The sequence below is a fragment of the Callithrix jacchus genome, chromosome 14 (assembly GCF_049354715.1).
Source record: "Callithrix jacchus isolate 240 chromosome 14, calJac240_pri, whole genome shotgun sequence".
Lineage (NCBI taxonomy): Eukaryota > Metazoa > Chordata > Mammalia > Primates > Cebidae > Callithrix > Callithrix jacchus.
This window is the reverse complement of record NC_133515.1, coordinates 53208332-53234888: the sequence shown is the minus strand read 5'-3', so window position 1 is coordinate 53234888 and position 26557 is coordinate 53208332. Positions and strand designations below refer to the sequence as shown.

The 26557-nt window shown below is 36.6% G+C and overlaps 1 protein-coding gene and 1 non-coding gene across 5 annotated transcripts in view; both read left to right on the top strand.

Moving 5' to 3' along the window:
* Positions 1–25917, top strand: part of REL (REL proto-oncogene, NF-kB subunit) — a 41778-nt gene extending 15861 nt beyond the window's left edge. For all 4 annotated transcript variants that reach the window (XM_002757727.6, XM_035272505.3, XM_008980657.5 and 1 more), the window contains 7 exons: positions 2497–2588; positions 17027–17167; positions 18423–18527; positions 18626–18838; positions 20537–20605; positions 21056–21124; positions 22233–25917. In XM_002757727.6, the coding sequence (XP_002757773.3) occupies positions 2497–2588; positions 17027–17167; positions 18423–18527; positions 18626–18838; positions 20537–20605; positions 21056–21124; positions 22233–23011 (1468 nt within the window). In that variant the 3' untranslated portion in view covers positions 23012–25917. The remainder of the gene's footprint in view (positions 1–2496; positions 2589–17026; positions 17168–18422; positions 18528–18625; positions 18839–20536; positions 20606–21055; positions 21125–22232) is intronic.
* On the top strand, positions 11432–11571 carry LOC118147487 (U4 spliceosomal RNA). The gene has a single exon (XR_004733944.1). It is a non-coding gene; the product is annotated as a U4 spliceosomal RNA (small nuclear RNA).
* Positions 25918–26557: the final 640 nt, after the last annotated feature.

Sequence of the window (26557 nt, the reverse complement as noted above, 5' to 3'; positions counted from 1 at the left end):
TTCTTCTAGTCCATCATAGGCTGCATAATATCATGTATACCTCCTTCATAAAACTGGTTATGATTTCAGTTTAGCATTTATGTATTGTGATTATTTAATGTATATCTGCTTCACTAGACCAAAGACTACTAGCTTTTTTCTATAAAGGGCTAGATAGTAAATATTTGGGGTTTTGCAGGCTATATGGTCTCTGTTGCTCAACTCTGCTATTGTAGCTTGAAAGCAGCCATATAGATAATATATAAACATCAATAGGGCTGTGTTCCAGTAAAACTTTATTTGCAAATACAGACAAGATGCTGGGTTTGGTCCATGAGTTATAGTTTGCCAACCCTTCCACTAGATTGTAAGCCTCTTGAGGAGAGAGATTGTATATCCCCATTACTTTCCAGAGTTTTTGGTATACAGTAGGAACCCCAAAACTTATTGAATGTCTGTGAATGAATGAGTGAATAATTGATTCAAACAGTCTCTGTGATCCTTAATTTCTCATGTCAGAATTTCAAAAATTACCACCGCCTCTAATATTTTGTGAACAGCAGTCAAATACAAGATTATTCAGATGAAACAAAATGAAGTCATATAAATATATTAATATGAAGAAGTCTGTAAAATCTTTTGCCAAAGAAAAAAAGTCAAACCAAGAATCTTTCAAAGAAGTGGAATACTTTTGAGTAAGAGGATTATAACTGCAAGATTTCAAGAAAGGACTAAGAATTCAAGATTTAGCCAACCGAGCACAGTGTCTCATGCCTGTTATCCTAGCACTTTGGGAGGCTGAGGCAGGCAGATTGCTTGAGTCCAGGAGCTTGAAACCAGCCTGGGCAACATGGTGAAACGCTGACTCTACAAAAATACAAAAATGTACCAGGTGGGGTGGCATGTATCTGTAGTCCAGCTACTCAAGAGGCTGAGGTGGGAGGATCACCTGAGCCGGAGAGGCGGGGGTTGCAGTAAGTCAATATTGTGCCACTGCGCTCCAGCCTGGGTGGCAGAGTGAGATCATCTTGAAAAAAAAATTTTTTTTAAGATTTATTTTTGTAGTTATTGGAGGCAGAGGAAGGAAATGTGAAATATATTTTAGGTGCTAGCAAAATTGTAAGCGTATTGACTGAAGAGCATCAGCATAAGACAGCATGAGTGTGGAGACAGGCAAAGTAGCCTCTGGTTTCAAGTGCCATGTGAAGTTTGAACAAATAGTAATGTTATTATAATTGAGTTTTGCTTCCTTATTCACACCCACCTGATTTTACTGATGTCATGGTTTTTCCATGTGGGAACAAGTATGACTGGTGGTGGTGGGGGAGTTCCCCCCACCACTGTCTATGCTACAAATATGCAAATTAGTAATATTTGTAGCTATTGGGAAGTTTTTCATAAATGACACTTTGAAACTTGTTAAATATTATTGTTAGCATTAAACTTTCTAATAAAAAACACACCAGTAATTCTTTGTGATGAATAGCTGTGATAACTTTGTATAATATGGCACAAAACATATTCTACTGCTACTAACAGTGAATTCAGGGCTCAAAAATCACATTTCTGCAGAGCTAGGCAAGCAGCATAAATGAGTGGTGTGAATCAAGTGTAGGAGGACTAACAGGCACTGTAGCAAACTGAAGAGCCCTGCATAAATGGGTCTCAGTCCTCAGCCTATGTTTTCTGTGCCAGCCTAGTGTTTCCAGGCCTTTAAAATATTCAAGAGAAACCAGAAATCCAGATGTTCATATGTAGTTTTCTGATTTCTAAATGTAGATAATCTGTGCAGATTTTTAAAAATATAGGCAACACTCTTGTGGGCCTAGCAAAACATACCTGTGGGCTTCAACCTGTGGACTTCTTTTTACAGCTTTTGCTTTACATTATCAAACATACAGATTTTATTGATTTGATTCTGAATTTGAGAGGTAAATTTTACCATTATGGTATTGCTTTACTGTTAATCTATACTTTGGTATGTTTGACATACATATTAGTAAGATGTAATTGTGAAACACTGTATGTAAAAATGATATATAGTATTTTTCTTTTAACAGTTCTCTTAGAAATATAACCCTACTTCTTTTTTTTGAGATGAAGTTTTGCTCTTGTCCAGGCTGGAGTGCAATGACATGATCTCAGCTCAATTCTCCTGCCTCATCCTTCCAAGTATCTGGGATTACAGGCTTGTGCCACTACACCCAGCTAATTTTGCATTTTCAGTAGAGACAGGATTTCTCCATGTTGGTCAGGCTGGTCTCAAGCTCCTGACCTCAGGTGATCTGCCTGTCTTGGCCTCCCAAAGTGCTGGGATTACAGGTGTGAACCACCATGCCCTGACATATAACCCCACTTCTTACCCTCTCATCTTTATCAGAGCAATTTGAAGCACATTCATGCTTTGGTATGTCCAGCTGACAGCATGATAACTTCAGTATTGCTATACATTTGATTTTTGCAATATTCCATGTGTTTATAATGCAGTTTTGAATATTCTGGTTTTTTTCCTGCTAGTTTCCAAAATTTGGGTATTCGATGTGTAAAGAAAAAAGAAGTAAAAGAAGCTGTTATTTCAAGAATAAAGGCAGGAATCAATCCATTCAATGGTAAGTATGTTTGATATAGTCATTTCTATTTATTTGGGTATTGATTTCAGTCTATCTATATATATGGTTTTTTTGATTGATTGTTTTTGAGATGCAGTTTTGCTCTTGTCGCCCAGGCTGGAGTGAAATGGCACAATCTCGGCTCACTGCAACCTCTGCCTCCCAGGTTCAAGAGATTCTCCTGCCTCAGTCTCCCATGTAGCTGGGATTACAGGCACCCACCATTATACCCAGCTAATTTTTGTATATTTAGTAGAGACGGGGTTTCACCATGTTAGCCAGGCTGGTCTCGAACTCCTGACCTCAGGTGATCTACCCACCTCAGCATCCCAAAGTGCAAGATTACAGGTGTGAATCATCATGCCTGGCTATTTATATCTCAAACCTGTGTTTTAAGTTCTGTGTTTACTTTTCTACTTGTTGACTTATACCTCTACCTGAGGAATGAAGTATACTATTTAAAATAGCTTTTTCACAGTTGTTGAAAAAAATCTTATGCACACAGAGATTTCTGGTATTGTTGGAAAGTGTCATTGTTTTCTACAACAAAACTTCAAAATGTTCTGATTCTTTTTGAATGTGGCCTTCCTTATGCCACTTCCAGCAGACATATACTCTCCTTTTGAGTGTTAAATAGGCACTGTTTATTGGAGTGCATTTAGCTCAAGGGCATATTCACCAGTAAGTGATTGGGATTAAGTAATCCCAATGTGGAAGAAGAAGCATAGAAATAATAGAAATCATACAAAGTATTTTCATAGTATATTTGTATATATGGCTAGAGAACTACTGCTTAGTTGATTTTATTGGGGGTAGCATTTATTAAGTATTTATATTTATGGTACTATCTGCCTCATGTTATAAGTATAAATGCTTAATGTTACCTGACTGTTACTTGTAAGCACTGTATTATTTGAAGAGATAAGTACTACCACGCTAGATGGTGGCATCCTATACTTACAGTAGCCTCCCTTCTAAAGTCATCTGCAGCTACTTAAATATGCAAAAGTCAGGAATTAAATGACTATAACATTTTCAAAGAATAAATTTCCTGGTCATATTTAAGACTTCCTTATACTGTTAGTTTGCATTTTTCCTGGATGTATAAAAATAATTTAAGAGATATGTTGATAATTTAAGGAATATATTCACAGAAAAGTACTATTTGATGGACCATAAGATCTGTATCTCTTTTCTCTAGGTTTTCATTTTCATACTACTTAGTGTAAAACTGAAAACCAAAGTCCCCTTCTTCCCTTCCCTTCCAGTCTTACCAGGGAGACTGCTATTAAGTTTGATATATATTTTTCTAGAATTGTTTTTATACATGTGTAGTTATATGTAGACATATATATTTTATATAAAAGGAATCATGCTATACATCCTATTCTACTGCTTTATTTTTTTTCCACTCAGGAATATACCTTAAACTTTCCATGTCAATACTTAAAAATATGGTTTTTTTTTAACAGAATATTTTATTGTTTGGGTAGAAAAGAATTTGCTTATTTAGTTTTTTTTTTTTTTTGAGATGGAGTTTGGCTCTGTCATTCAGGCTGGAGTGCAGTGGTGCAATCTCGACTCATTGTGACCTCCACCTCCCTGGTTCAAGCAATTCTCCTGCCTCAGCCTCCCAAATAGCTGGGATTATAGGCACTTGCCATCACACCTGGCTAATTTTTGTATATTTAGTAGAGACGAGGTTTCACCATGTTGGTGAACTCCTGACCTCGTGATCTGCCCACCTCAGTCTCTCAAAGCGCTGGGATTGCAGGTGTGAGCCACTGCACCTGGGTTTTTTGGTTTTTTTTTTTTTTTAAGGTAGTCTTACTCTGTTGCCCAGGATGGAGTGCAGTGATGTGATCACAGCTCACTGCAGCGTTGACATTCTGGGCTTAAGAGTGATCATCCCACCTCAGCCTCCCTAGCAGCTGGGACAACAGGCATGCCACCATACCCAGCTTGTTTTGTACTTTTTTTAGAAACAGGGTCTTGCCATGTTGCCCAGGCTGGTCTCAAACTCCTGAGCTCAGTAATCCACTTGCCTCGGCCTCCTAAAGTGCTCGATTACAGACATAAGCCACTGTACTCAGCTTATTTAGCCTTCTATTAATTGTTCTAAAAACATTTATGTTGTTTTCATTTGGTTTTTAAAGCTCTACTGAATATATGCTTTGAGCTCTTGTGTGATTATTTTCCGAGGATAAATTTTTGAAAGTGGCAAATTTCTAGGTCAAGAGTATGCTCATTTAAAATTGTGATTTATTGCCAAATTAATAGGCTAGACTTTCAAATCAAAGAGGCCATGTAAGTCTAGATGCAATGTAAAACAAGGAAATTATAAGTGATGGCTATCGTTTATTAAGCACTTCTTGTATGTCAGGGAGTACTTTATGTACACTATTTTATTTCATCATGAAAACTAACTAAACGTTAGTGCTTTATGTACACTATTTTATTTAATCATGGAAACAATTCTGCTTTATGGAAGAGAATACCAAGGCTTTTGTTATATAACTGTCCCAAGTCATGCAGCAAATATAAGTGGCAGACCTGGAATTTATATGCAGGTTCCCTGACTCCAGTGGTAAAGGCATTAAAAAGAAAGACGCTATCTGTGGAATTTTTTTCTTAGTTTTGGCAGTTCAGAATCAGGCATGATGTTTTTTGAGATGCCCAGGCTGGAATACAGTGACGCGATCACAGCTCACTGCAGCCTTGACCTCCCAGGTTCAGGTGATTCTCCCACTTCAGTATCCCAGGTAGCTGGGACTACAGGTATGCACCACCATGGTGCAATCTCGGCTTGCTGTAACCTCCACCTCCTGGGTTCAAGCCATTCTCGTGCAACCTCCACCTCCTGAGTTCAAGAGATTTTCATGCCTCAGCCTCTCGAGTAGCTGGAATTACAGACGTGTACCACTATATCCGGCTAATTTTTGTGTTTTTAGTAGACACAGGGTTTCACCATATCAGCCAGGCTGGCCTCAAACTCCCGACCTCAAGTGATCTGCCCACCTCAGCCTCCCGAAGTGTTGGGATGACAGGTGTTAGCCACCATACCCGGCCACAGTTTTTATGTTTTTGTGGAGACAGGTTTTGCCATATCCCCCAGGCTGGTTTCAAATTCCTGGGCTCTAGTGATCCGCCTGCCTCAGCCTCCCAAAGTGCTAGGATTATAGGCATGAGCTCCTGGGCCCAACTCAGGCATGATATTAATAGTGAATATTCATAATAACACTAAAAATAGTTCCTGGTAGATAGTAAGTGCTTTATATACTTTATTTCATTTAATCCTTATAACAACCAATTAGATAGGTACTATTATTAACTCCATTTTATAAATAAAATGGAAGCATAGAAAAGTTAAGTAGGCCAGGAATGGTGGCTCATGCCTGTAATTCCAGCACTTTGGGAGGCCAAGGTGGAAAGGATTACTTGAGTCCAGGAGTTTGAGACCAGCCTGCGCAACATGGTGAAACTCCATCTCTACAAATTTTTTTTTTTGATTGACCAGGTGCAGTGGTGCGCAACTGTGGTCTTAGCTACTCAGGATGCCGAGGAAGGAAAATTACTTCAGCCTAGGAGGTCAAGGCTGCAGTGAATGGTGTTCGCACCATTGCACTTCGGCCTGGGCTACAGAACAAGACCTTATCTCTAAGAAAAAACAGGAAAGTAATTTGTTCAAGGTTGTATAGCTGCTGAGTGATTGAGCTAGGATTTGAACACAAGTAGCCAAACTCTAAAGTCATGGTCTTAACAACTCTGCCATGCTGCCTGGATGAATATTGATTTGGGGAAGGAACAATTCTTCCAGTTAATCCTTCCCACTATCTGTGTTTTCCATTGTTGTGTACTTGTTTTTTTAAACATTCATTCCTTCCCTGAGCTCTTGAGTAGTGGTTCTCTCTCTCTTTTTTCTTTGAAACAGAGTCTCTGTCACCAAGGCTGGAGTTCATTGATGTGATCTCAGCTCACTGCAGCCTCTGCCTCCCAGGTTCAAGCAATTCTTCTTCCTCGGCTTCCTGAGTTTCTGGGACTACAGGCATGTGCTGCCATGCCCAGCTAATTTTTGTAGTTTTTAGTAGAAACAGGGTTTTACCATGTTGGCCAGGATAGTCGATCTCCTGACCTCATGATTCGCTCGCCTCAGCCTCCCAAAGTGCTGGGATTACAGGCATGAGCCACTGTGCCCGGCCGTGGTTCTCAATTTGAATGTGCATAGGAATATCTTAGTACTTGTTAAAAACATAGATTTCAGGCCACACTTCCACTAATTTGATAGGGCTGGTATGGATCCTGGGAATCTGCATTTTAAAAAATATTTTTAAAATAATAACTTATCAGAGTCACCTGGCACCAAAGTATGTTATCTGTTCAGGTCTGCAGCAGCCCCAGTTCTTGCCTCCTCAGAAGACAAAGGAGAGACTGAGGCAAGTTTTAGAGCAGGAGTGAAAGTTTATTAAAAAGCTTTAGAGCAGGAAGGAAAGGAAGAAAAGTACATTTGGAAGAGGGCCAAGCAGGTCACTTGAAAGACAGGTGTGCTGGGAATCTGCATTTTAACAAACATCTAGATCAGTATTTCTTAATTCTTTGACCATGACCCACAGTAAGAAATAGATTTTATTTTTCAGCTCAATACATTCACAGGCACATACACCACACACTTACAACAACAATACCCTATGTATTAGTCCGTTTTCACTCTGCTTATTAAGACATACTTGAGACTGGGAAGAAAAAGAGGTTTAATTAGACTTACAGTTCCACATTGCTGGGGAGGCCTCAGAATCATGGCAGGAGACCAAAGGCACTTCTTACATGGCAGTGGCAAGAGAAAATGAGAAGAATGGTTTTATCAGGGGTTTCCGCTTTTGCATCCTTCTCATTTTCTCTAAAACTGCAGCACGTGCCTGTAGTTCCAGATACTCAGGAGGCTGAATATTCACTTATTCACTACCACAAGAGCAGTATGGGGGAACCACCCCCATGATTCAAATTATCTTCCACCAGGTCCTTCCCACAACACATGAGAATTATGAGAATCATCTTGAATTATAATTCAAGATTTGGATGGGGACACAGAGCCAAACCTTATGACCCTACTACATTCAGTGTAGTCTATTCTATTCTGTTCCTTTCCTTTCCCTTTTTTTTCTTTCTCTCTTGCTTTGTTAGTGCTTACCTAGCTCACTAAATTAATTTTACAACCAGTGGTTCCAAAACTACAATTTGAAAATGTCTGAGATGATTCCGATGCAGGTGATCCACAGAGTACACTTTGAGAAACTGATCTGATCTGCATGCTGAGTTCGGCTTCTCAAGTTTGGCTTCAAAGTCCTTCATAATCAAATCCTTGCTTTCTATTCTAGCTTTCATTCTCTACCTCAATTTCCTACCCCTCCTTCCTCTACCACTGAGTGCACACATGCATTTATTTGTTTTTGTCATTCTGAACTACCTGCACTGTTAGAAGAGTTACGTTCTTTCTTACCTCTGTGCTTTTATACATGCAGTTCCTTTGCATGGAATACCCTGATCTGCCTGGTGAATTTTTCTTACTTATCCTTCAAGTTTAGAATCACATCCTCTTTAAAGCCTTCCTTTACCTTCCCTTTGTTTTCCCAAAGTACCTGTATGTATTTCTAATATGATTTGCTATAACTTTGTTTACATGTTTTACCTTCACTAAATCGTGAGATTCTGGTTGATGAGGACTATCTTCCATGTATCCCTGGCACCTAGCTTAGCGTCTGGCATATGAAAAGAAACTTAATTAAAATGTGTTGAAAGGGCCAGGTACAGTGCCTCATGCCTGTAATCCCTGCACTTTGGGAGGCCGAGGTGGGTGGATCACTTGAGTCTAGGAGTTTGAGACCAGCCTGGACAACATGGTGAAACCCCATTGCTACAAAAAATTGGCTGGGCTTATTGATGGGCATGCTAGGGAAATGGCCAATTTTTATTAAAATATTTCTGGAAGAAAATTTTTTAAAAAATTGGCTGGGCATGATGGTGTGCACTACCAGTCCCAGCCTGCTCCAGAGGCTGAGGTGGGAGGATCGCTTGAGCCCAGGAGGTGGAGGTTGCAATGAACTGAGATCATGCTACTTCAGCCTGGATGACAGTGAGAAAAAACTGTTAAAAGAATAAATGGATGAACATGTCTTATTTGTACTTTTCTACCAAAAATATCACAATTGTTTTCCTTAGCTGAGATGCCCTGAAAGCCTTCTCAGTTCTCTAAGTCTAAGGTAATGCCTTCCTAATTTATACTGTATACTTAGCAATTAATCATTGAAAGTTTTGTGATATCTGTTAGATCATTTGATTCTTCGGGAATTGTCTTCAGATGTGAATTTCATGCTCATTGTGGATGAGGTCTGTGATGGAATGTTGTTTGCATTTCACTTTGGCACCTAAACAATGTATTTGTTTTACTGTCATATAAATATCTTCTCAGCTAAGTGCCTTGAACTCTTGTTTCCTACCTGCACACAATAGATTCCTCAACTAGTGTGTTTTAAGGGCAATCATTATCTTTCTTGCCATTAGGTCTTTAAAACTAAGGAGCAGTCTCTTGCAAATGGGGCATAAAGCAGTCTACTACTGTCAAAGTTGAGGCTTCAAGTAAAGGATTATTCAAATTGTCTAATAATGTACCAAAGTCTAAATTGGGTGAAGAATTTAATTAAGGACTCCAATATTAGATTTTAACAGTGTGTACTTAGCTAGAACAAGAGTGGCAGTTAGACTTTGTAGAGGACTCTTAACTGCAAAGGCTGAAAAAAAAATTTAATTACATATCATTTTCTAATTATGTATTTAAGTAATGAAATATTAGGATTTCTCGTATGTGGCAATTAAACCCCATAGAATACCTAAACTCTGTATTGAATTTTGTGCAATAAAATTGATTTTGACAATAAAGAATTTGCAATTAAGTTTTATTAGATATTTTACTATTTTCCTACATAGAGAATCTTGAGTTGTTTGGAGAGTAAAAGGCTGTTGTACAGTTGAGTCTGGGAAAAGTACATTACTTAGTAGTCTGAAGGGAATACAGTTTGGTAAGACAAGTAGTTTAACATAGATTCTTACCTCTAAAGTCTGGTTAAATACAGGAAAAAGCCTTTCCTTACAACTGAAAACGTAAAGCTTGAAAAAAATGATTCATATCTACTTCATTGTCCTTTCTTCATTGCAGTCAAAGTTTTCAAAGCTTTTTTTCATTACCCAAGGCAGAACTTGTATACTTTCTTGCTTTTGGTATTGCTTGAACATACTTCAGTTATAACACTTTTCATGTTGTATAATTTTAGTTTATGTATCTATTTCTCATCCAGATACTCCTCTCACTAAGGTCAGGCACTGTCTTTTTATATCTGTATCTAACACTTATTTTGCTGTGGTAGCACATAATAGATACTCAATAAATATGTTGAAAAGTTGAGTAAATTAATGATGTATTTCTAGCACCTTTACCTTTTGCCTGAACACATGAACACTTAAATATCAGCTTTTATTATATATAGAATACTTCGTATACTTTTAAGTAACAAAAATGTAAATTAATTATAACTAAATTTTATATTTTTCCTTAACTGAGACATAGTTCATTTTTTTTTTTTTTTTTCTATTATTCGTAGAGACAGGGTCTCCATATGTTGCAGGCTGGTCTTGAACTCCTGGGCTCAAGTGATCCTCCCGCCTCAGTTTCCCAAAGTGCTGGGATTACAGGCATGAGACACCATGCCCGGCTGAGACATAGTACTTAAAATTGTTATTCCATATGCTGTGTATTTTTGCCATGTTATTTATTTTTATTTCTGTAGTATTTGATGGTATTAGAATTTTAGAAATGTTAACATTTCTAGAGCTAGTAGATATCATAATTGATTTTAAAAATTTAATTCCTGCTTATGAAAAAATAGAGCATGATATATCTTCTTGGTTAAAAATGAAATTCTCATTATACACCTACTGATTTTAGGGTTAAAGGAGTAATACTTCTTTCTAAAGGTAGATTGAACACTTAACATAAAAAGGAAGGAGAATAGTTATTACCTTATATTCTTTTGACAAAGTACAAAGTGAAATTTTAAACTAGTTTAAGAGGAATTTGAGAGAATTTGATTGGTCTCATGCTTTCTCTGTTAGTTTTTGCAAATGTTAAAACTGAGTATCAGGCCAGGTGCAACCACTCACGCCTGTAATCCCAGCACTATGGGAGGCCAAGGTGGGCAGATCACTCGAGGTCAGGAGTTCCAGACCAGCCTGTCAACATGATGAAACCCTGTCTCTACTAAAAATACAAAAATTAGCCGGGCGTGGTGGTGCACACCTGTAATCCTAGCTACTTGGGAGGCCGAGGCATGAGAATCTCTTGAACCTGGGAGGCAGAGGCTGCAGTGAGCCGAGATCATATCACCGTCCTCCAACCGGGCAACAGAGTGAGACTTCATCTTAAAACAAAACAAACAAAACTGAGTATTAATTTTCACATTACAGAATAAAACACTGCATTTTGTATTATAGAATGATGTGTATTTATTAAAAAGTCTACAGCAAGCATTATCCTAAGTAAGAGAAATATCAGAAGCATTGATTTTAAAGTTGAGAATGAGAAACAGGGCACACTTTTACCACTTTTATACAACATTGTAGTGAGGATCATGACTGAGCAGTGAGCATTGAAGCCAGTGTGCAGTGAGATTCCCCTGAAAAGTAGAGGCATAGGATTGAAAAATTAGGAAATAAAACTGTAATTATTTGAAATTGTTATTTGTAATGATAACCCAAAAGATACATAAATAGATTATTCAAATAAGTTTAAAAGAGTGAGCTTTTTGCTTTGGCAGTATTGCCAAATGAGGTTTATCTCAGGAGTGGTTATTGGTAATTGAAAACTTTTTCCGAGTTCCCTGCTGTCATGACTTGTAGTGTAGTCAGCATTGGCAAGTTTTGACAATCTTTTTGGAGACTGAATAAAAAATGAAGTTTAAAAAGGTTAGTGGATATAAAATTAATGTACAGAAGTCAGTCATGTTTCCATACATCAGCAACAAATAACTAGAAAACGTCATTAAAGCAATTATTGTCAGGAAAATGAAGCACGTAGAAACAAATCGAAGAAGTGATAATCAAGATTTCTTTAGGGAAAATTATAAAATTTTATTAGGAGATCATAGAGAATACTTAAATAAATCAAGAGGTATTCCATGCTAATAGTAATATTGTAAAAATGTCATTTTCCCCCAGTTGATAAATAGATTCAATGCAATTCCAAACAAAATCCTAGCGAGATTTTTCATTAAATATGATAATGCTAAACAAGAACCAGTTACTTTATAGAAAAAGAACAATGAGGAGAAATTGACCTCATCAGAGAGAAGTATTAATACTAATTAAGTGTTGTACTGGGGTAAGGATAGAAAGATTGACTCATTGGAGTAGGATTGAGAGCCCAGAAAAGGCTCCAATCACCTGTGACCCTAAGCTGGAATAATTGGGTAAATAATTATCTTGTTTTTATTACTCTTTCTTAAATGTATGTATGGCTCACATTTATTTCAGTATTTAATGTTACAAGTATTTTGGTCTTTACTTAAAATTTAGTGATGTTTTTGTGACCAGAAGTATGCCATAGAAACTTAACTCTTACTTATATTGATTAGCCTGTGGTAAAATTTGTTTTATTACGTGTTGTTTCACTTGAAGTTGCAATTTCCAAGATCCTATAGACATTATCCTAGAAGACATTAAGTGAAGACTTCTGTGTGTATAAATAGATTTGAAATTAAAAATATAACAGATCTTCTGAAGTTGCAACAGTACTCAGAAGTATTATAAAATAGAAATCATTTCAAAAAGATTTCATTTCATTTTTGCCCAAAAGCTTTGTTTTGGTTTGTTTGTTTGTTTTTTGAGATGGAGTCTCACTCTGTCACCAGACTGGAGTACAGTGGCACGATCTCAGCTCACTGCAACCTCTGACTCCCTGGTTCAAGCAATTCTCCTGCCTCAGCCTCCCTAGTAGCTGGGATTACAGGCACGTGCCACCACACCAAGCTAATTTTTGTCTTTTTAGTAGAGACGGAGTTTCACCATGTTAGCCAGGATGGTCTCTATCTTCTGACCTCATGATCCGCCTGCCTCAGCCTCCCGAAGTGTTGGCATTACAGGTGTGAGCCACCATGCCCAGCCCCAGAATCTTTCCTTTAATCTATAAAAGACAAAACTGTTAAATACACATTTTTGTCAGTTTAAATCTACCTATTTACCCAATTTTTATAAAATTATTTTTGTAATTATTTTAAAAAGAAAAAAGAATTGAGAGCCCAGAAACAGAGCTAAGGAAATATACAACTTTAGTGTATGACAGAGGTTGCATGACGTATTACGAGGAAAGGAGGAAGTGTTTGAGAAATGAAGCTTGAAAAAAAAATAGTTATTTAATTAAGTTGGATTCCCTACCTCACATGATATACAAATATCAGCTGAAAATGGATTAAAGGCTTTAATGTGAATCAACACTTTAAAAACTTTTGGTAGATTCTGTTGGTAAACATTTTAATCCTTGGGGTATAAAAAGATACAGAGTGTTTTCTATAAAACCTTTGATAAATTTGATTACGTTCTTCATTTCAATTTATTACATTTTTCAGTTCCAGAATTTGATTCCTTTTTTTCAGTTTCAAGTTCTCCAGTAAACTCTCAATCATAATTCTTTGAATATGTTAAGTATAGTTACTTTAAATAATGTCTGAAAACTTCATTATTTGGATCCTTTGTGATTATTGCCTGTTGCTTTCCTTTTTAAAAAATAATCGTTTTATTTTGCCTCCTCGTATGCCTGGTTATTTAAGATAGAATACCAGTCATTTTCTGTGAAAAAGTATAAAGATTTTAGACCTACGATATTATCTCCCTGCAGAAAATTTTCTTCTGGCTGGTGGCTGGGTACACTAGCAATTCCAGATCACCTAAAATCAATGAATGATTTAGGTTATTTGCGGCTGGGTTTTCATCCCTGAGATCTGATTTGTTTCCAGTTACCTTTACTCTTAGGGTATAGCTTTTCCAGACCTCAAATCCCCAAAAGTCTTGGGTATTTACCATATTTGACATCCTTGGCAGACTCTCAAGTCCTTTATTTCTTCCCCATATTTTATCGAATGTTCATCTCAATCTTCTTAACCATCTCTTAGAAAATTGTCAGGCTATATTCAGATAAAAGTGGCCTCTCATTCTGAACTCTGGATTTTCTTCTCTCATATTTTGGTCCCATAATTTTTCATGAGCTTGTTGGCTCTCTAACATCATTAGAGAAATTTTGTTTCATATTTTGTTCACTTTATTAGTTATTATGGTCGAATTGGTCCCAGTTCACAGATTATCATCTGCCATTACCAAAAGTAGAACTTCTTTTCGTTAACTTTTACTTTATGCTTTCTTCAGTAACTTGTAAAAATATCTAAATGCTTTGTTGTTCAATAGGCCTTTAATTAATTCTTCAGTCATGTAAGTTAATTGAGGAAATATATAATGAGTATCAAATGTATGTAAACCACTATGTTCCATGCCTAGTGGAGATAAGTCAGACACCCCTTCTGATTTCATTTGAAACTTCGTCTAATAGGATAGAAGAGGCATACATAAATTATTATGTAAGATTTTAAAACTTTTAAATGCATAATAAAGGTGTAGGTCAGTCTTACACTGATCTAGAGAGGAGAATTCCATTGCAGAGGATGAAGTTAGGCTTTATAGAAAATAAGCTTTGAGCTGGGTTTTCAGCCTTACACTAAATCTTGTATTGGGTAAAAACAGGTATCTGTAATGATTCTTGCCTGTCAGTGGTTTTTAACCACATTGTGCAGAGATGAAAGTAATTCTGATGCCGTAGTAATTGTATTTCCACAAATTGAGAAGATTCAAAGCAAAATCTCATTAACACTGTTTTTTTTTTTGAGAAGTAGGTAGAATTTCTTCTCTGTAATGGAACATGGCGTGACTAAATATTTTTAAACTTTGGCATATTGACCAGTTAATTTGTTTTTCTTTTATGTACCATTTAAAAATATTTAAAATCAACTTTTATTAAGATACAATAAAATCTACCAAAATATATCCTGCCACGTAACAATCATGTGGACTAAATCACGTAATTTAGTGGGCTATGGAACATTTCTATCACCCACTAAAATTACCTTGGTCCCCTTCTTGCTCAGTTCCTTACCCTGCCTCTGCCTCAGTCAATTACTAATCTGCCTTCTGTCACTGGAGATTAATCTTTTCTAAAATTACATATAAATGGAACTATACAGTATACTTTTGTGTCTAGTTTCTTTTGCTCATCATGGTTTTAAGATACATTCATTTGGTGGGTATATATCCATAGTTTGTTCTCTTTTATTGCTGAGTTTATTCCATTGTAGGACTCTACCACAGTTTGTTTATCCGTTCACAGAGTTCACATAGGTTTGTTTTTAAACTTACCAGGAACATCTAGCTGCCAATTTATCTTTTTTGCATTTTGATTACTCATCTTTGCAATTGAGAGACACTTAATATCTTGAACTCTACATTTATAATGCTGTAAAAACGGATTTGGAAGAGGTAGCTCTCATACTGCCTACACAATAGGCAGTAAAGTATGCTGCTGTAATACAGGTGTTGGTATCATAACATTTGACCTTTTAATTGTACAAATGTGTTTTAATACACTCTTTCAAAGATTAGACATAAGAATGCTAATACTGGGATAATTCTAAATGTTGTGATAGCTATGGAGACTGTCAGTGTCATTAAATAAAAACAGTACAAAATATGTTATCATTTTTATTAGTTTTTACATGTAAAATAAGGAATTTGGGCTTAATTATGTTTCTAAATTTAGCGTTTCAAAATTTAATACTTTGCAAGGTAAAACTTATATAATGTGCATGTCATGTTTTTTAAAAATATGAATGTTATTGCTATAGCTTATGGTATTTGAAAAAGCAATATTTTCTTTTGGAACTGGATTTCTGGTTCAATTATTAATTTAACAAATTATTTCTATTGTGAGCTTTTCTAGTTCTATAGAATTGCAAAATTTTTAATTAAAAAAATTTAAGCGAAGCTAATTTGCACACAAAATTACTTATGGAAGCTGGCTATCTTACTTTTTTTTGTTTCTTGGTATTTCATATTTAAAATGTTGATCCACATTTTAGCAGATATTCTTGTGTGTGTCATTTTTATGTATAACATATGTACAATTTTCTAATAGAGTTCAATCTTTAAAAGCATAGGCTCTAAATTCAATTACTTGAGTTCACATTTTCACCCTACCACTGTTAAACTGTGGGCAAGTAATTCATTTCTTTAAATTCCAGGCCAGGTGCAGTGGCTCACACCCATAATCGCAAGACTTTGGGAGGCCACAGTAGGTGGATCACTTGAGCCTGGGATTTGAGACTATCCTGGCCAACATAGTAAAACCCCATCTCTATAAAAAAGTAGAAAAATTAGCTGGGCGTGGTGGCGTGTGCCTGTAGTCCCAGCTACTCAAGAGGCTGAGGTGAGAAGATCACTTGAGCCTGGGAGGCAGAGGTTGGGGTGAGCCAAAATCATATCACTGCACTCCATCCTGGGGAATAGAGTGAGACCCCTATCTCAAAAAAATTAATTAAATTCAGTTCCTCACTAGTAAAATGGGAATGAAAGTAATTCTTGTACAGATTTAGGAGATAATTTACAGAGTCCTTAACACAACAACTGGACCAAATACATACTTGTTGAATGAATAAGTAAATGCCATTCTTTGTTGTGTACGAACCTGCAACTATTTTTTGAAACTTTGATTTGTTATTAATGTCAACTTGGGAGTCTGCTTTAAATCCCAGGTGAGGGGATAGTTACTTCCTGAACATGGCTGTATTTTTTCAAATACTGTTAAACAGTGACTACTTGATAAGAATGGTAAAAGGCAATCTTGAGATTGTATACTATTCTGTTTTTATTGGTACAGATTTGGATGCTATTCAAGGTTATTGGCTATAATGGGCAGGGAGGAGTACCTAGCAGGACTTTAGGTCTATGTGACTATTTTGCTTTTTGTTTCTTTGTTTTTGAGACAGAGTCTCACTTTGTTGCCAGGCGCCAGGCTGGAGTGCAGTGGCACAATCTCGGGTCACTGCAACCTCCACCTCCCAGGTTCAAGCCTCAGCCTCCCGAGTAGCTGGGACTACAGGTGCATGCCACAACGCCCAGCTAATTTTTGTATTTTTAATAGAGACGTTTCACCATGTTGGCCAGGATGGTCTCGATCTCTTGATCTCGTGATCTGCCCGCCTCGGCCTCCCAAAGATCTGGGATTACAGGCTTGAGCCACTGTGTCCCAACTATTTTACATTCTTAAAAAAAATTCTTTTTTTTTTAAAACTATTCAGTGCCTGAAAAACAGCTGATTGATATTGAAGATTGTGATCTCAATGTGGTGAGATTATGTTTTCAAGTTTTCCTCCCTGATGAACATGGTAATTTGACAACTGCTCTTCCTCCTGTTGTCTCGAACCCAATTTATGACAACCGTAAGTACTTCATTTTCTTGTATTTGTAGTCTTAACTTGTTTTTTATAATAGTTTAATTCTTAAAAGTATTTTGGTAATTAGAAAAACAATATATTTATGATAGGAAAACTTCCAGACGTTACAGAAATATTATAACAGAGAGTAAATCTCTAATCTCATCCTCCAGAGATAATCACTATGCTTAGGTGCATATTTTACCAGTTTCTTGTTCCTATGTACACACAAATACACTGTCATCATCATTTTTGACATAGTTACAATTTTGGCAACTTAAAAAAAATCATAAGTGATAATTGTTTTAAAAACTAACTTTCATCTTACCATCTATCTTGAACATTTTCCTTTCAGTCACCTTATTTGTTTCAGTAGCAGCATATTTCATTATATAGTTATATCATAATTTTATTAATTACCCTCTTACAAGACATTCATTTTGTTTCTTTTCTCATTTTTTATTTTTTCACTAACTGTACTGCAATACATATTCTTGTATATGGTTTTTTTAGGGGCTTTTTTAGTTTTGTTTTGTTTTTGCAGTGTAGGGTCTTGCTTTGTCACTCAGGCTGGAGTGCAGTGTGCAGTCATGGCTCGCTCACTGCATGGCAAATGCTGGATCAAAGGATATGGATATATCTAATTTTAGAAGATTATGAAACTTCCCCCCAAAATGCTGTGTGTGTGTGTGTGTGTGTGTATGTGTATGTGTATGCGTGTGTGTGTATGTACATAGGCATCTCTATATACATCCACCAATGGTGTATGGCTATACCTGTTGTACATGTAGGGTAGTGAGACATAGGTCTATAAAGGTAGATTAGAGTATCCTTAATATGTAGAGCTTTAAATGCCAGGGATAATTATTATAATCTTACAGCCAGATAGTAGGAAGCATGAAAGTTGTATTGCCATAAGGAGATGTATTGCCATAGGGAAAATTGTGTTGCTGTAGGGATATGGCCATGATTTATAAAGATTAATCTGGTGACAATTGTGTAGGATTGATTGGCAGAATCAGAATTTAGAAGCAGGGAGCTATAATTAGAGAATGTGTCATTACCTAGAAATGAAGTCACAAGTCTAAAGTAAAGCAGTTAGAAAGGAAGTGGACAAATATAGATGATTAGTGTATTTAGTGTCCTTTATTTATACACTAAAACTTTTATTCTGTGAATGGTTTTCCTCAAATTCTTCCCTTCAAAAAGAAATAAAATATTATGTAGCAACTCATTTTTTTTTTAAATCCTTTATATTTAGGTGCTCCAAATACTGCAGAATTAAGGATTTGTCGTGTAAACAAGAATTGTGGAAGTGTCAGAGGAGGAGATGAAATATTTCTACTTTGTGACAAAGTTCAGAAAGGTATTTATTTATTTCGTTGAATTTAGAATAAAATTTAGATTAATAGATGCAGTTACTTTGTTTTCCCATTGTTATTTCTTTTGTTTCTTATTTACTAGATGACATAGAAGTTCGTTTTGTGTTGAATGATTGGGAAGCAAAAGGCATCTTTTCACAAGCTGATGTACACCGTCAAGTAGCCATTGTTTTTAAAACCCCACCGTATTGCAAAGCTATCACAGAACCTGTAACAGTAAAAATGCAGTTGCGGAGACCTTCTGACCAGGAAGTTAGTGAATCTATGGATTTTAGATATCTGCCAGATGAAAAGGGTATGACATTATGCTGGTAATAATTTATATATTTCTTAAAGTGGTCCTGCTAATAACATCTTGTAAGATTCATTTAAATACAGCTATGTATATTCATAATTTGTGTTTCTTTTCCTGGAAACTTTCCGTTGGGTTTTTTTCTTTATGCTCTTTGCATCTCATTTGTTGTTTTTTTTTTTTTTTTTGGTTTTGTTTTTTTGAGACTGAGTCTTACTCTATCACCCAGGCTAGAGTGCAGTGGTGCAATCTCAGCTCACTGTAACCTCCGCCTCCCGAGTTCAAGCAGTTCTGCCTCAGCCTCCCAATTAGCTGGCACTATAAGCACGCACCACCACCCCCAGCTACTTTCGTGTTTTTATTAGAGATGGGGTTTCACCATGTTAGCCAGGCTGGTCTCTGCGTTTCTTTCTTAAGAAAGAGGTTTGGGCCAAGCTCGGTGGTTCACGTCTGTAATCCTAGCACTTTGGGAGGCCAAGGTGGGCGGATCACAAGGTCAAGAGATGGAGACCACCCTGGCCAAAATAGTGAAACCTTGTCTCTACCAAAAATAGAAAAATTAGCTGGGCATGGTGGCACGCACCTATAGTCCCAGCTATTTGGGAGGCTGAGGCAGGATATTTGCTTGAACCTGGGAAAAAGAGGTTTCAGTGAGCCGAGATCATGCCACTGCACTCCAGCCTGGCGACACAGCAAGACTCTGTCTCAAAAATAAAAAAAGAGGTTTGATTAGTATGGAATAATTTCAAAGTATCTAAACTGCTTATTAAAATTTCTATTGTATTTTTGAAGGTCTATTTTTGTCCTTGTGCACTTACCACTCAGAGAGTAGTCTCTATATTGACTTCTTATCCAACCTTATTGTATTAGTTCACATTATTGACTTGTGTGATAAGAAAACAAGATGAATATTTTAAACTGTTTGTTTTGGTTTGTTTTGAGACAGGGTCTCACTCTGTCACTCAAGCTGGAGTGCAGTGGCATGATCATGGCTCACCAGAGCTTCAACCTCCTGGGCTCAGGTGATTGATCATCCCACCTCATCCTCTCTGGAGTACCAGGACTACAGGTGTGCACCACCACACCAGGCTAATTTTTGTGGGTTTTGTTTGTTGGTTTGAAATGGAGTCTTGCTCTATCTTCACCAGGCTGGAGCGTAGTGGTATGATTTCGGCTCACTGCAGCCTCTGCCTCCCGATTTAAGCGATTCTCCTGTCTCAGCCTCCTGAGTAGCTGGGACTACAGGCATGTGCCACCACACCCAACTAATTTTGTATTTTTAGTAGAGACAGAATTTCACCATGTTGGCCAAGCTGGTCTCAAACTCCTGACCTCAGGTGATCCACCCTCTTTGGCCTCCCAGAGTGCTGGGATTACAGGCATAAGCCACTGTGCACAGCCAGTTTTTGTATTTTTTGTGGAGACAGGGTTTTGCCATGTTGCCCAGGCTGTCCTCAAACTCCTGGGCTCAAGTGATCCACCTGCCTCTCGAAGTGCTGGGATTACTTTAAACAATTTTTTACCAAGAGAAAAATATCCTTTACTACTGATAGTACTGATTTGGGACATATTCTATAATACTTATTAAATCCAAATTATATACATATTTATTGAAAACATTTTCTATATGTGAATAAAATACTTGTTTATTAGTGGAGAGTTTAATTTTTTACCTGCTTTTTTTGGTTTCTTTCTAATCAGATACTTACGGCAATAAATCAAAGAAACAAAAGACAACTCTGCTTTTTCAGAAATTGTGGCAGGATCATGGTAAGAATATTTTTGATTGATTCATATTTAAATAGGTTTTGTTTTATTTGCTTTATTCAGGTTTTCAATTTTTACTTTTGTTTTGTTTTTGTTTAGTAGAGACAGGGCCTGTCTTTCAGCCAGGATGGAGTGCGGTGGGGCAATCTCAGCTCACTGCAACCTCCACCTCCCAGGTTCAGCAATTCTCCTACCTCAGCCTCCTAATTAGCTGGGATTACAGGCATGTGCCATCACACCTGGCTAATTTTTAGTATTTTTATTAGAGGCGGGGTTTCCCCATGTTGGCCAGGCTAGTCTCAAACTCCTGACCTCACGTGATCCACCACCTTGGCCTCCAAAAGTGCTGGGATTATAGGCAGAAGCCACCACCTCTGGCTGGTTTTTCAAATTTTAACTGATAGTGTTATTTTTCAAATTATATTTAATAATGGAAAAACTTTATCCTAACAGTTAATTTTCCTGAGAGACCAAGACCTGGTCCCCTTGGATCAATAGGAGAAGGAAGATACATCAAAAAAGGTATTTTATTTCCTATAGCATATTTCTTGTGATTAGAAAGACCAGAGCTTGGCACAATGTATTGGAACTCTGTATTTAGGAATGAATAACTACTTTTTTGAAAATTTTCTCTCCTTCAGATTTTTCTTGGTTTCAGTATAGAATGAATTGAACATGGCTTCTGAAGGTTGTGTTAGAAACAGATTGTGTTTTTGGGATTTATTTTTCAAGAAATAACATGTGTTTTATACAGTAGCAATTTTATTAATTATATCATGTTATGGAAAAAATGTTATTGATTTGGTTAGTTACCAATTTTTATAAATACAATTTTACTGGAACATGGCTATGAATATTTGATTAAATACTGTCTCTAAACTGCCTTTTTAACACCATGGCAACAGAGTTGAAAAGTTCCAACAGAGGCTGTATATAGCTCACAGAGCCTAAAATATTTACTATCTGACTTTTTACAAGAAAAAAAATTGCCAATCCCTAGTTTAGATAATTTGACCAAGGGCTAACGGGCTAATTAGAAGTCCTTTCTACCCCCTTACATTCTTAAATCAGTGCTTTTTCCTGGTTTAGGTTGTCAAGCATTTGTATAATATGTAAATAAATACAGAATTAATTTTTTCTGACTGTGAATTTTATAGTCTGTTAGGATTGTGTCATAATATATCTTAAAAGTTGTGTATTTTCTTATTATCCCTAATGGGTGTTTTCTCCATCCTTCCATTTTCTCCTAAAAGTGGAGAGTAAGAGATGATTTTGGCTGTTTGGAGTCCCATTAATTAAAATTCTCATATTTATCTTCCAGTTTTCAAAAATACATTTATAGAGCCTCAGAAACTAGATTTTCATTTAACTGGAGTGAAAGTACATATGCCAGAGTAATTTGCCAAAATCATTTTTCCTGTATTTGTAAACGGTATATGTTACAGAATTTCATTTTGGATTTGTGTAATAATTTTAGTGCTTTTTACATTTTTTATTTGAAATGTTACATTGGTTTCCTTGACATTTTTTTGTGTATTTATTTGTGTTCATATGCAATTTTAATTTAGAAATAATACTTTTTCTAATTTTGTTTATTTTAATTTTGTAAAATAAATTTTTCCTCCCACAGAACCAAACTTGTTTTCTCATGGTGCAGTTGCGACAGAAATGTCCAGACCTACAGGGATTTCAAATCAAGGAGAATCCTACTATCTCTCACTTGGGCACATCTCAAGTGGATTGTCACGTCATGCCTCAATGCCACCTCCGCCTTCTTCAAGCTGGTCATCAGTGGCCCACCCCACCTCACGCTTAGTCAATACAAATCCACTGAGCAGTTTTTCAACAGGGACACTTCCTTCTAATTCACAAGGTATCCCACCATTCCTGGGAATACCTGTTGAGAATGATTTAAATGTTTCTAATGCTTGCATTTATAACAATGCTGACGACATAGTCGGAATGGAAGCGTCATCCATGCCACCAGCCGATTTATATGGTATTTCTGATCCCAACATGCTGTCAAATTGTTCTGTGAATATGATGACCACCAGCAATGATAGCATGGGAGAGACTGATAATCCAAGACTTCTGAGCATGAATCTTGAAAACCCCTCATGTAATTCAGTGTTAGACCCAAGAGACTTGAGACAGCTCCACCAGATGTCCTCTTCCAATATGTCAGCAGGTGCCAATTCCAATACTGCTGTTTTTGTTTCACAATCAGATGCATTTGAGGGATCTGACTTCAATTGTGCAGATAACAGCATGATGAATGAGTCAGGACCATCAAACAGTACCAATCCAGACAGTCATAGTTTTGTTCAAGGTAGTCAGTATTCAGGTATTGGCAGTATGCAAAATGAGCAGTTGAGTGACTCCTTTCCATATGAATTTTTTCAAGTATAACTTGCAAGATTTAAATCATTTTAAGTCTTGGTATCACCTGTGTAGGTGCAGCATTTTGTATTTGTCTGACTGGGAATATAGTACTGTATTTGAGAATATAAAAAAAACTTTTTTCAGGGAAGAAGCATGCAACTTTGGACGTAGTGAACACAAAATTGGAAGCTGTCATAGAAAGACAACTCAGAGGCTGGGCATAGGAACTTACACCTGTAATACTAGCACTTTGGGAGGCCTAGGCGGCTGGATCACTTGAGGCCAGGAGTTCAAGCCCAGCCTGGCCAACATGGTGAAACCCCGTCTCTACTAAAAATGCAAAAATTAGGTGGGCATGGTGGTGCACACCTGCACTCCCAGCTACCTGGGAGGCTGAGGCACAAGAATTGCTTGGACCCAGGAGGCGGAGGTTGCAGTGAGCTGAGATCTCACTACTGCACTCCAGCCTGAGTGACAGAGTAAGACTCCATCTCAAAAAAAATGCTTTTATGCTTTTTTATATTTCTTTTTATAATGTTTTAATGTATTCTTAAATTTCAAGTAAATTTAAGATAAAACTTGTAATGGCTATGCCATTGAAAAACTTAATTTCTTATTTTTGAGGCCCATGGGCCAAGGTAACCCCTAAGGGGTTTTCTTAGGCTTCTTGGAGTTTCTTAGGTTTGTATGTGTATCAAAATGTCTTTAGTGTTACGTTGGGCAGAAGTGAGCTTTTAAGGTATGGGAGGTTTTCTACATTTTATACTATTTCAATCTATGCCTTTAAAGTTACTTATACTTTTAGCTTTACACTCATATTTTTTAAGGGGAAAAAGTTTCCTTGGACCATTCTCCTTAAATGTCCTCACTCCTTGTGATCTCATAAAACTGCCTATTTGATATCTCTATCTAGAAATTGAATTAAAGCTCACACTCACCATATCCAAAACTGAATTCTTGGTCTTCCCTCCCAAACTTGCTTCTCCTTCAGTCTTCCCCAACTCAGTAAATGGCAATGCCATGCTTCTAGTTGCTCAGGCCAAAAATCCTGGAGTCATCCTTTGTTCTTCTTTTAGCTCCCATATCCAATCCATTAGCAAATCTAGTAGACCCTACCTTCACAACGTAGCTAAAGCTGACCCCGTCTTTTGACCTCTGCTATTAACACCCTTTTCCAAGCCACCATTTCTTCCCTGGATTGAAGGTATCATCTACAAAACTTCTCCTTATATCCTTGAATCCCTACAGTCTGTTTAAATTAGCCAGAGTGATTATTTTAAAAATAAGTCAATTCATTCCATTCATCTGCTCAAAACCATCCAGTGGCTTCTTATCTTAGAGCAGTCAAAGTCCTTAAAAGTAGCAGGCCTAGACTCCCTGTCCTACCTCAGGTTCTGCCATTTCATCCTTATACAGCTCCAGGCACCTTGACCTCAGTGCTCCCCTTCAAAGCATCAAGTATGCACCTGCCCTGGACCCTGGTACTTGGTATTCCCTCTCCCTTGAATGTTCTCTCACAGAAAAATGCATAGTTCATTCTTTTACATCCTTCAGGTGTTGCTCCACTGTTACCTGAGCAAGGTCTTCCTTGACTCTATATGCATCAGCATTCTCTGTCCCCCCTGCTTTATGTATGTCCATAGCACTTACCATGATCTGACCTTACTAAGCATTTATTTGTTTATTGTTTGTTTTCCTATACCGGAATATAAGCTTTCTAAGGACAGCAATTTTTGTGCTTTATTGTTGAATCTCCAATTTGTAGGAAAATGCCTGCCTTATATTAAACACTCAGTAAATATTTATTGAACATTAAAAGTATTACTAATAGAACTTTGGTTTTTGAAAGAAATATTAACTGTAATTATAAGACGTATATCATTTTTGCAGTTTTACTTAGTGTGACATTGGGTTTATGAGAATCATGTACATTCAAGTCCAGGAATAATAATGGTCATCCAAATTGTTTGAAAGCAAAATAATCCCAGTGGCAAAATGATGGTAGAATTTGGGTAGTCTTTTTTTTCCTTTTATGAAAAGAAATCTTATGGAAGGTAAAACATCTGTTCATTGAAAATCTCTAAATCCACATTTTGACATTGTCGGGCTCATTGCAACTTCTGGATTGAGTAACATTTACAACAAGATTTACAAAAGAGACTCTTCACATATTCATTTGGCTTGTCTCATATGGTGAGCTGAGTGCTGGGTAATCTCTGCTGGCCCTTTAATCAGATTAAAAATTCTCAGTGTTTCCTAGTTGTTTCTACATACTTACCTAAGTTGTTGTAGCTGTAACTTACACTTTATTTGCTGTTTTTCTTTCCTGACTTGGTAATTCTGGCATTTAGAAACCTTTTACCTGTGCTTCAAAGCATAGTTACATACATTTTAGTAACTATTTTAGTAGTTTCATTTGCTATAAAATTATTTATTTTGCCCTTTTATTTCCCAAAGACATTGTAAGGGTTAATTAGATCATTATATTTTATTATTACAGATTAAAGTTGGGCAGTAATCTTAATTGTGATGGAATTATTATGTTAAGTAATTAACTTATTAAAGACCTAGTTTGTTTTACAACTAGAACCTGTGCTAAATGTTGAGTATGTTCCTAGCAAGAAACAGTCTGTCAACACGATGTCTAACCAAACCATAACTTTCCATACACTAGTCATTTCAGTCAAATTGGGGAATGTGTGAATGCCATGCAAACAAAAATTCTGTTAACTGATACTGGGAAATAGGGAAGAGAGCAAGATAAGACTTGGGGTCAGGATGGTTCAGGAAGGAAAAAAAGAATTAGAAACCCTAACTGATTACCATTAATATTCCTCAGAAATTATGATTTCAAAAGTAAGTATTGCTGTCTTATAAATTTTTCATGAGCAGCAGTGATGAACTCTCACAAGAATCATAGAATTCAATAAAAAGATAGAAAATAATTTTTTATTTAAAAATATAAATTAAATTTTTAAAATCATAATCACATAAATAGAACTTACCAGGGAGAAAAAAAAAACCTGAAGGCACAATTTCTTTCCTGTTTAAAATATGAACCCAGGATGTCTCCACATGGTGATGGACAGGTGGGGAGGTTTTTTAAATACGGAATCTCATAGTTTTGTGTTCATTAGCACCAGTTAGTTTAAACACTGACTGTTAGAATAGCTACATGGATTTTTTTTTAAAGCTAAATAAGTGTTGGCTAGTTTTGCAGTTTGGCTAGTTGGCTAGTCTTCCCTGTGTAAGCAGAATTAAGATTCTGCTACATCTGTGTTTAGAATCTTCCCAATGGATTTTACATTTTTCAGGTGCTACTTTTTGATCAAAGACTGTAAAATGAATTTGACAGCATTTCTCCTCTATCTCCACATGTATTTATTCTTTCACCTGCTCTTTTAACACCTGCTTTTAGTTTCTGAGGCATTTTTCTGAACTCTACTTGTGCACTGAATTCCTCCTCCTTTCTCTCCCAGCCTGTGTTTACTTTATCCTCACATTATCACTTAGTGCTTTCTTTCTTTGTATGAACATGGTAAATGTCTTCATTAGACTAAAAGGAAAGACCAA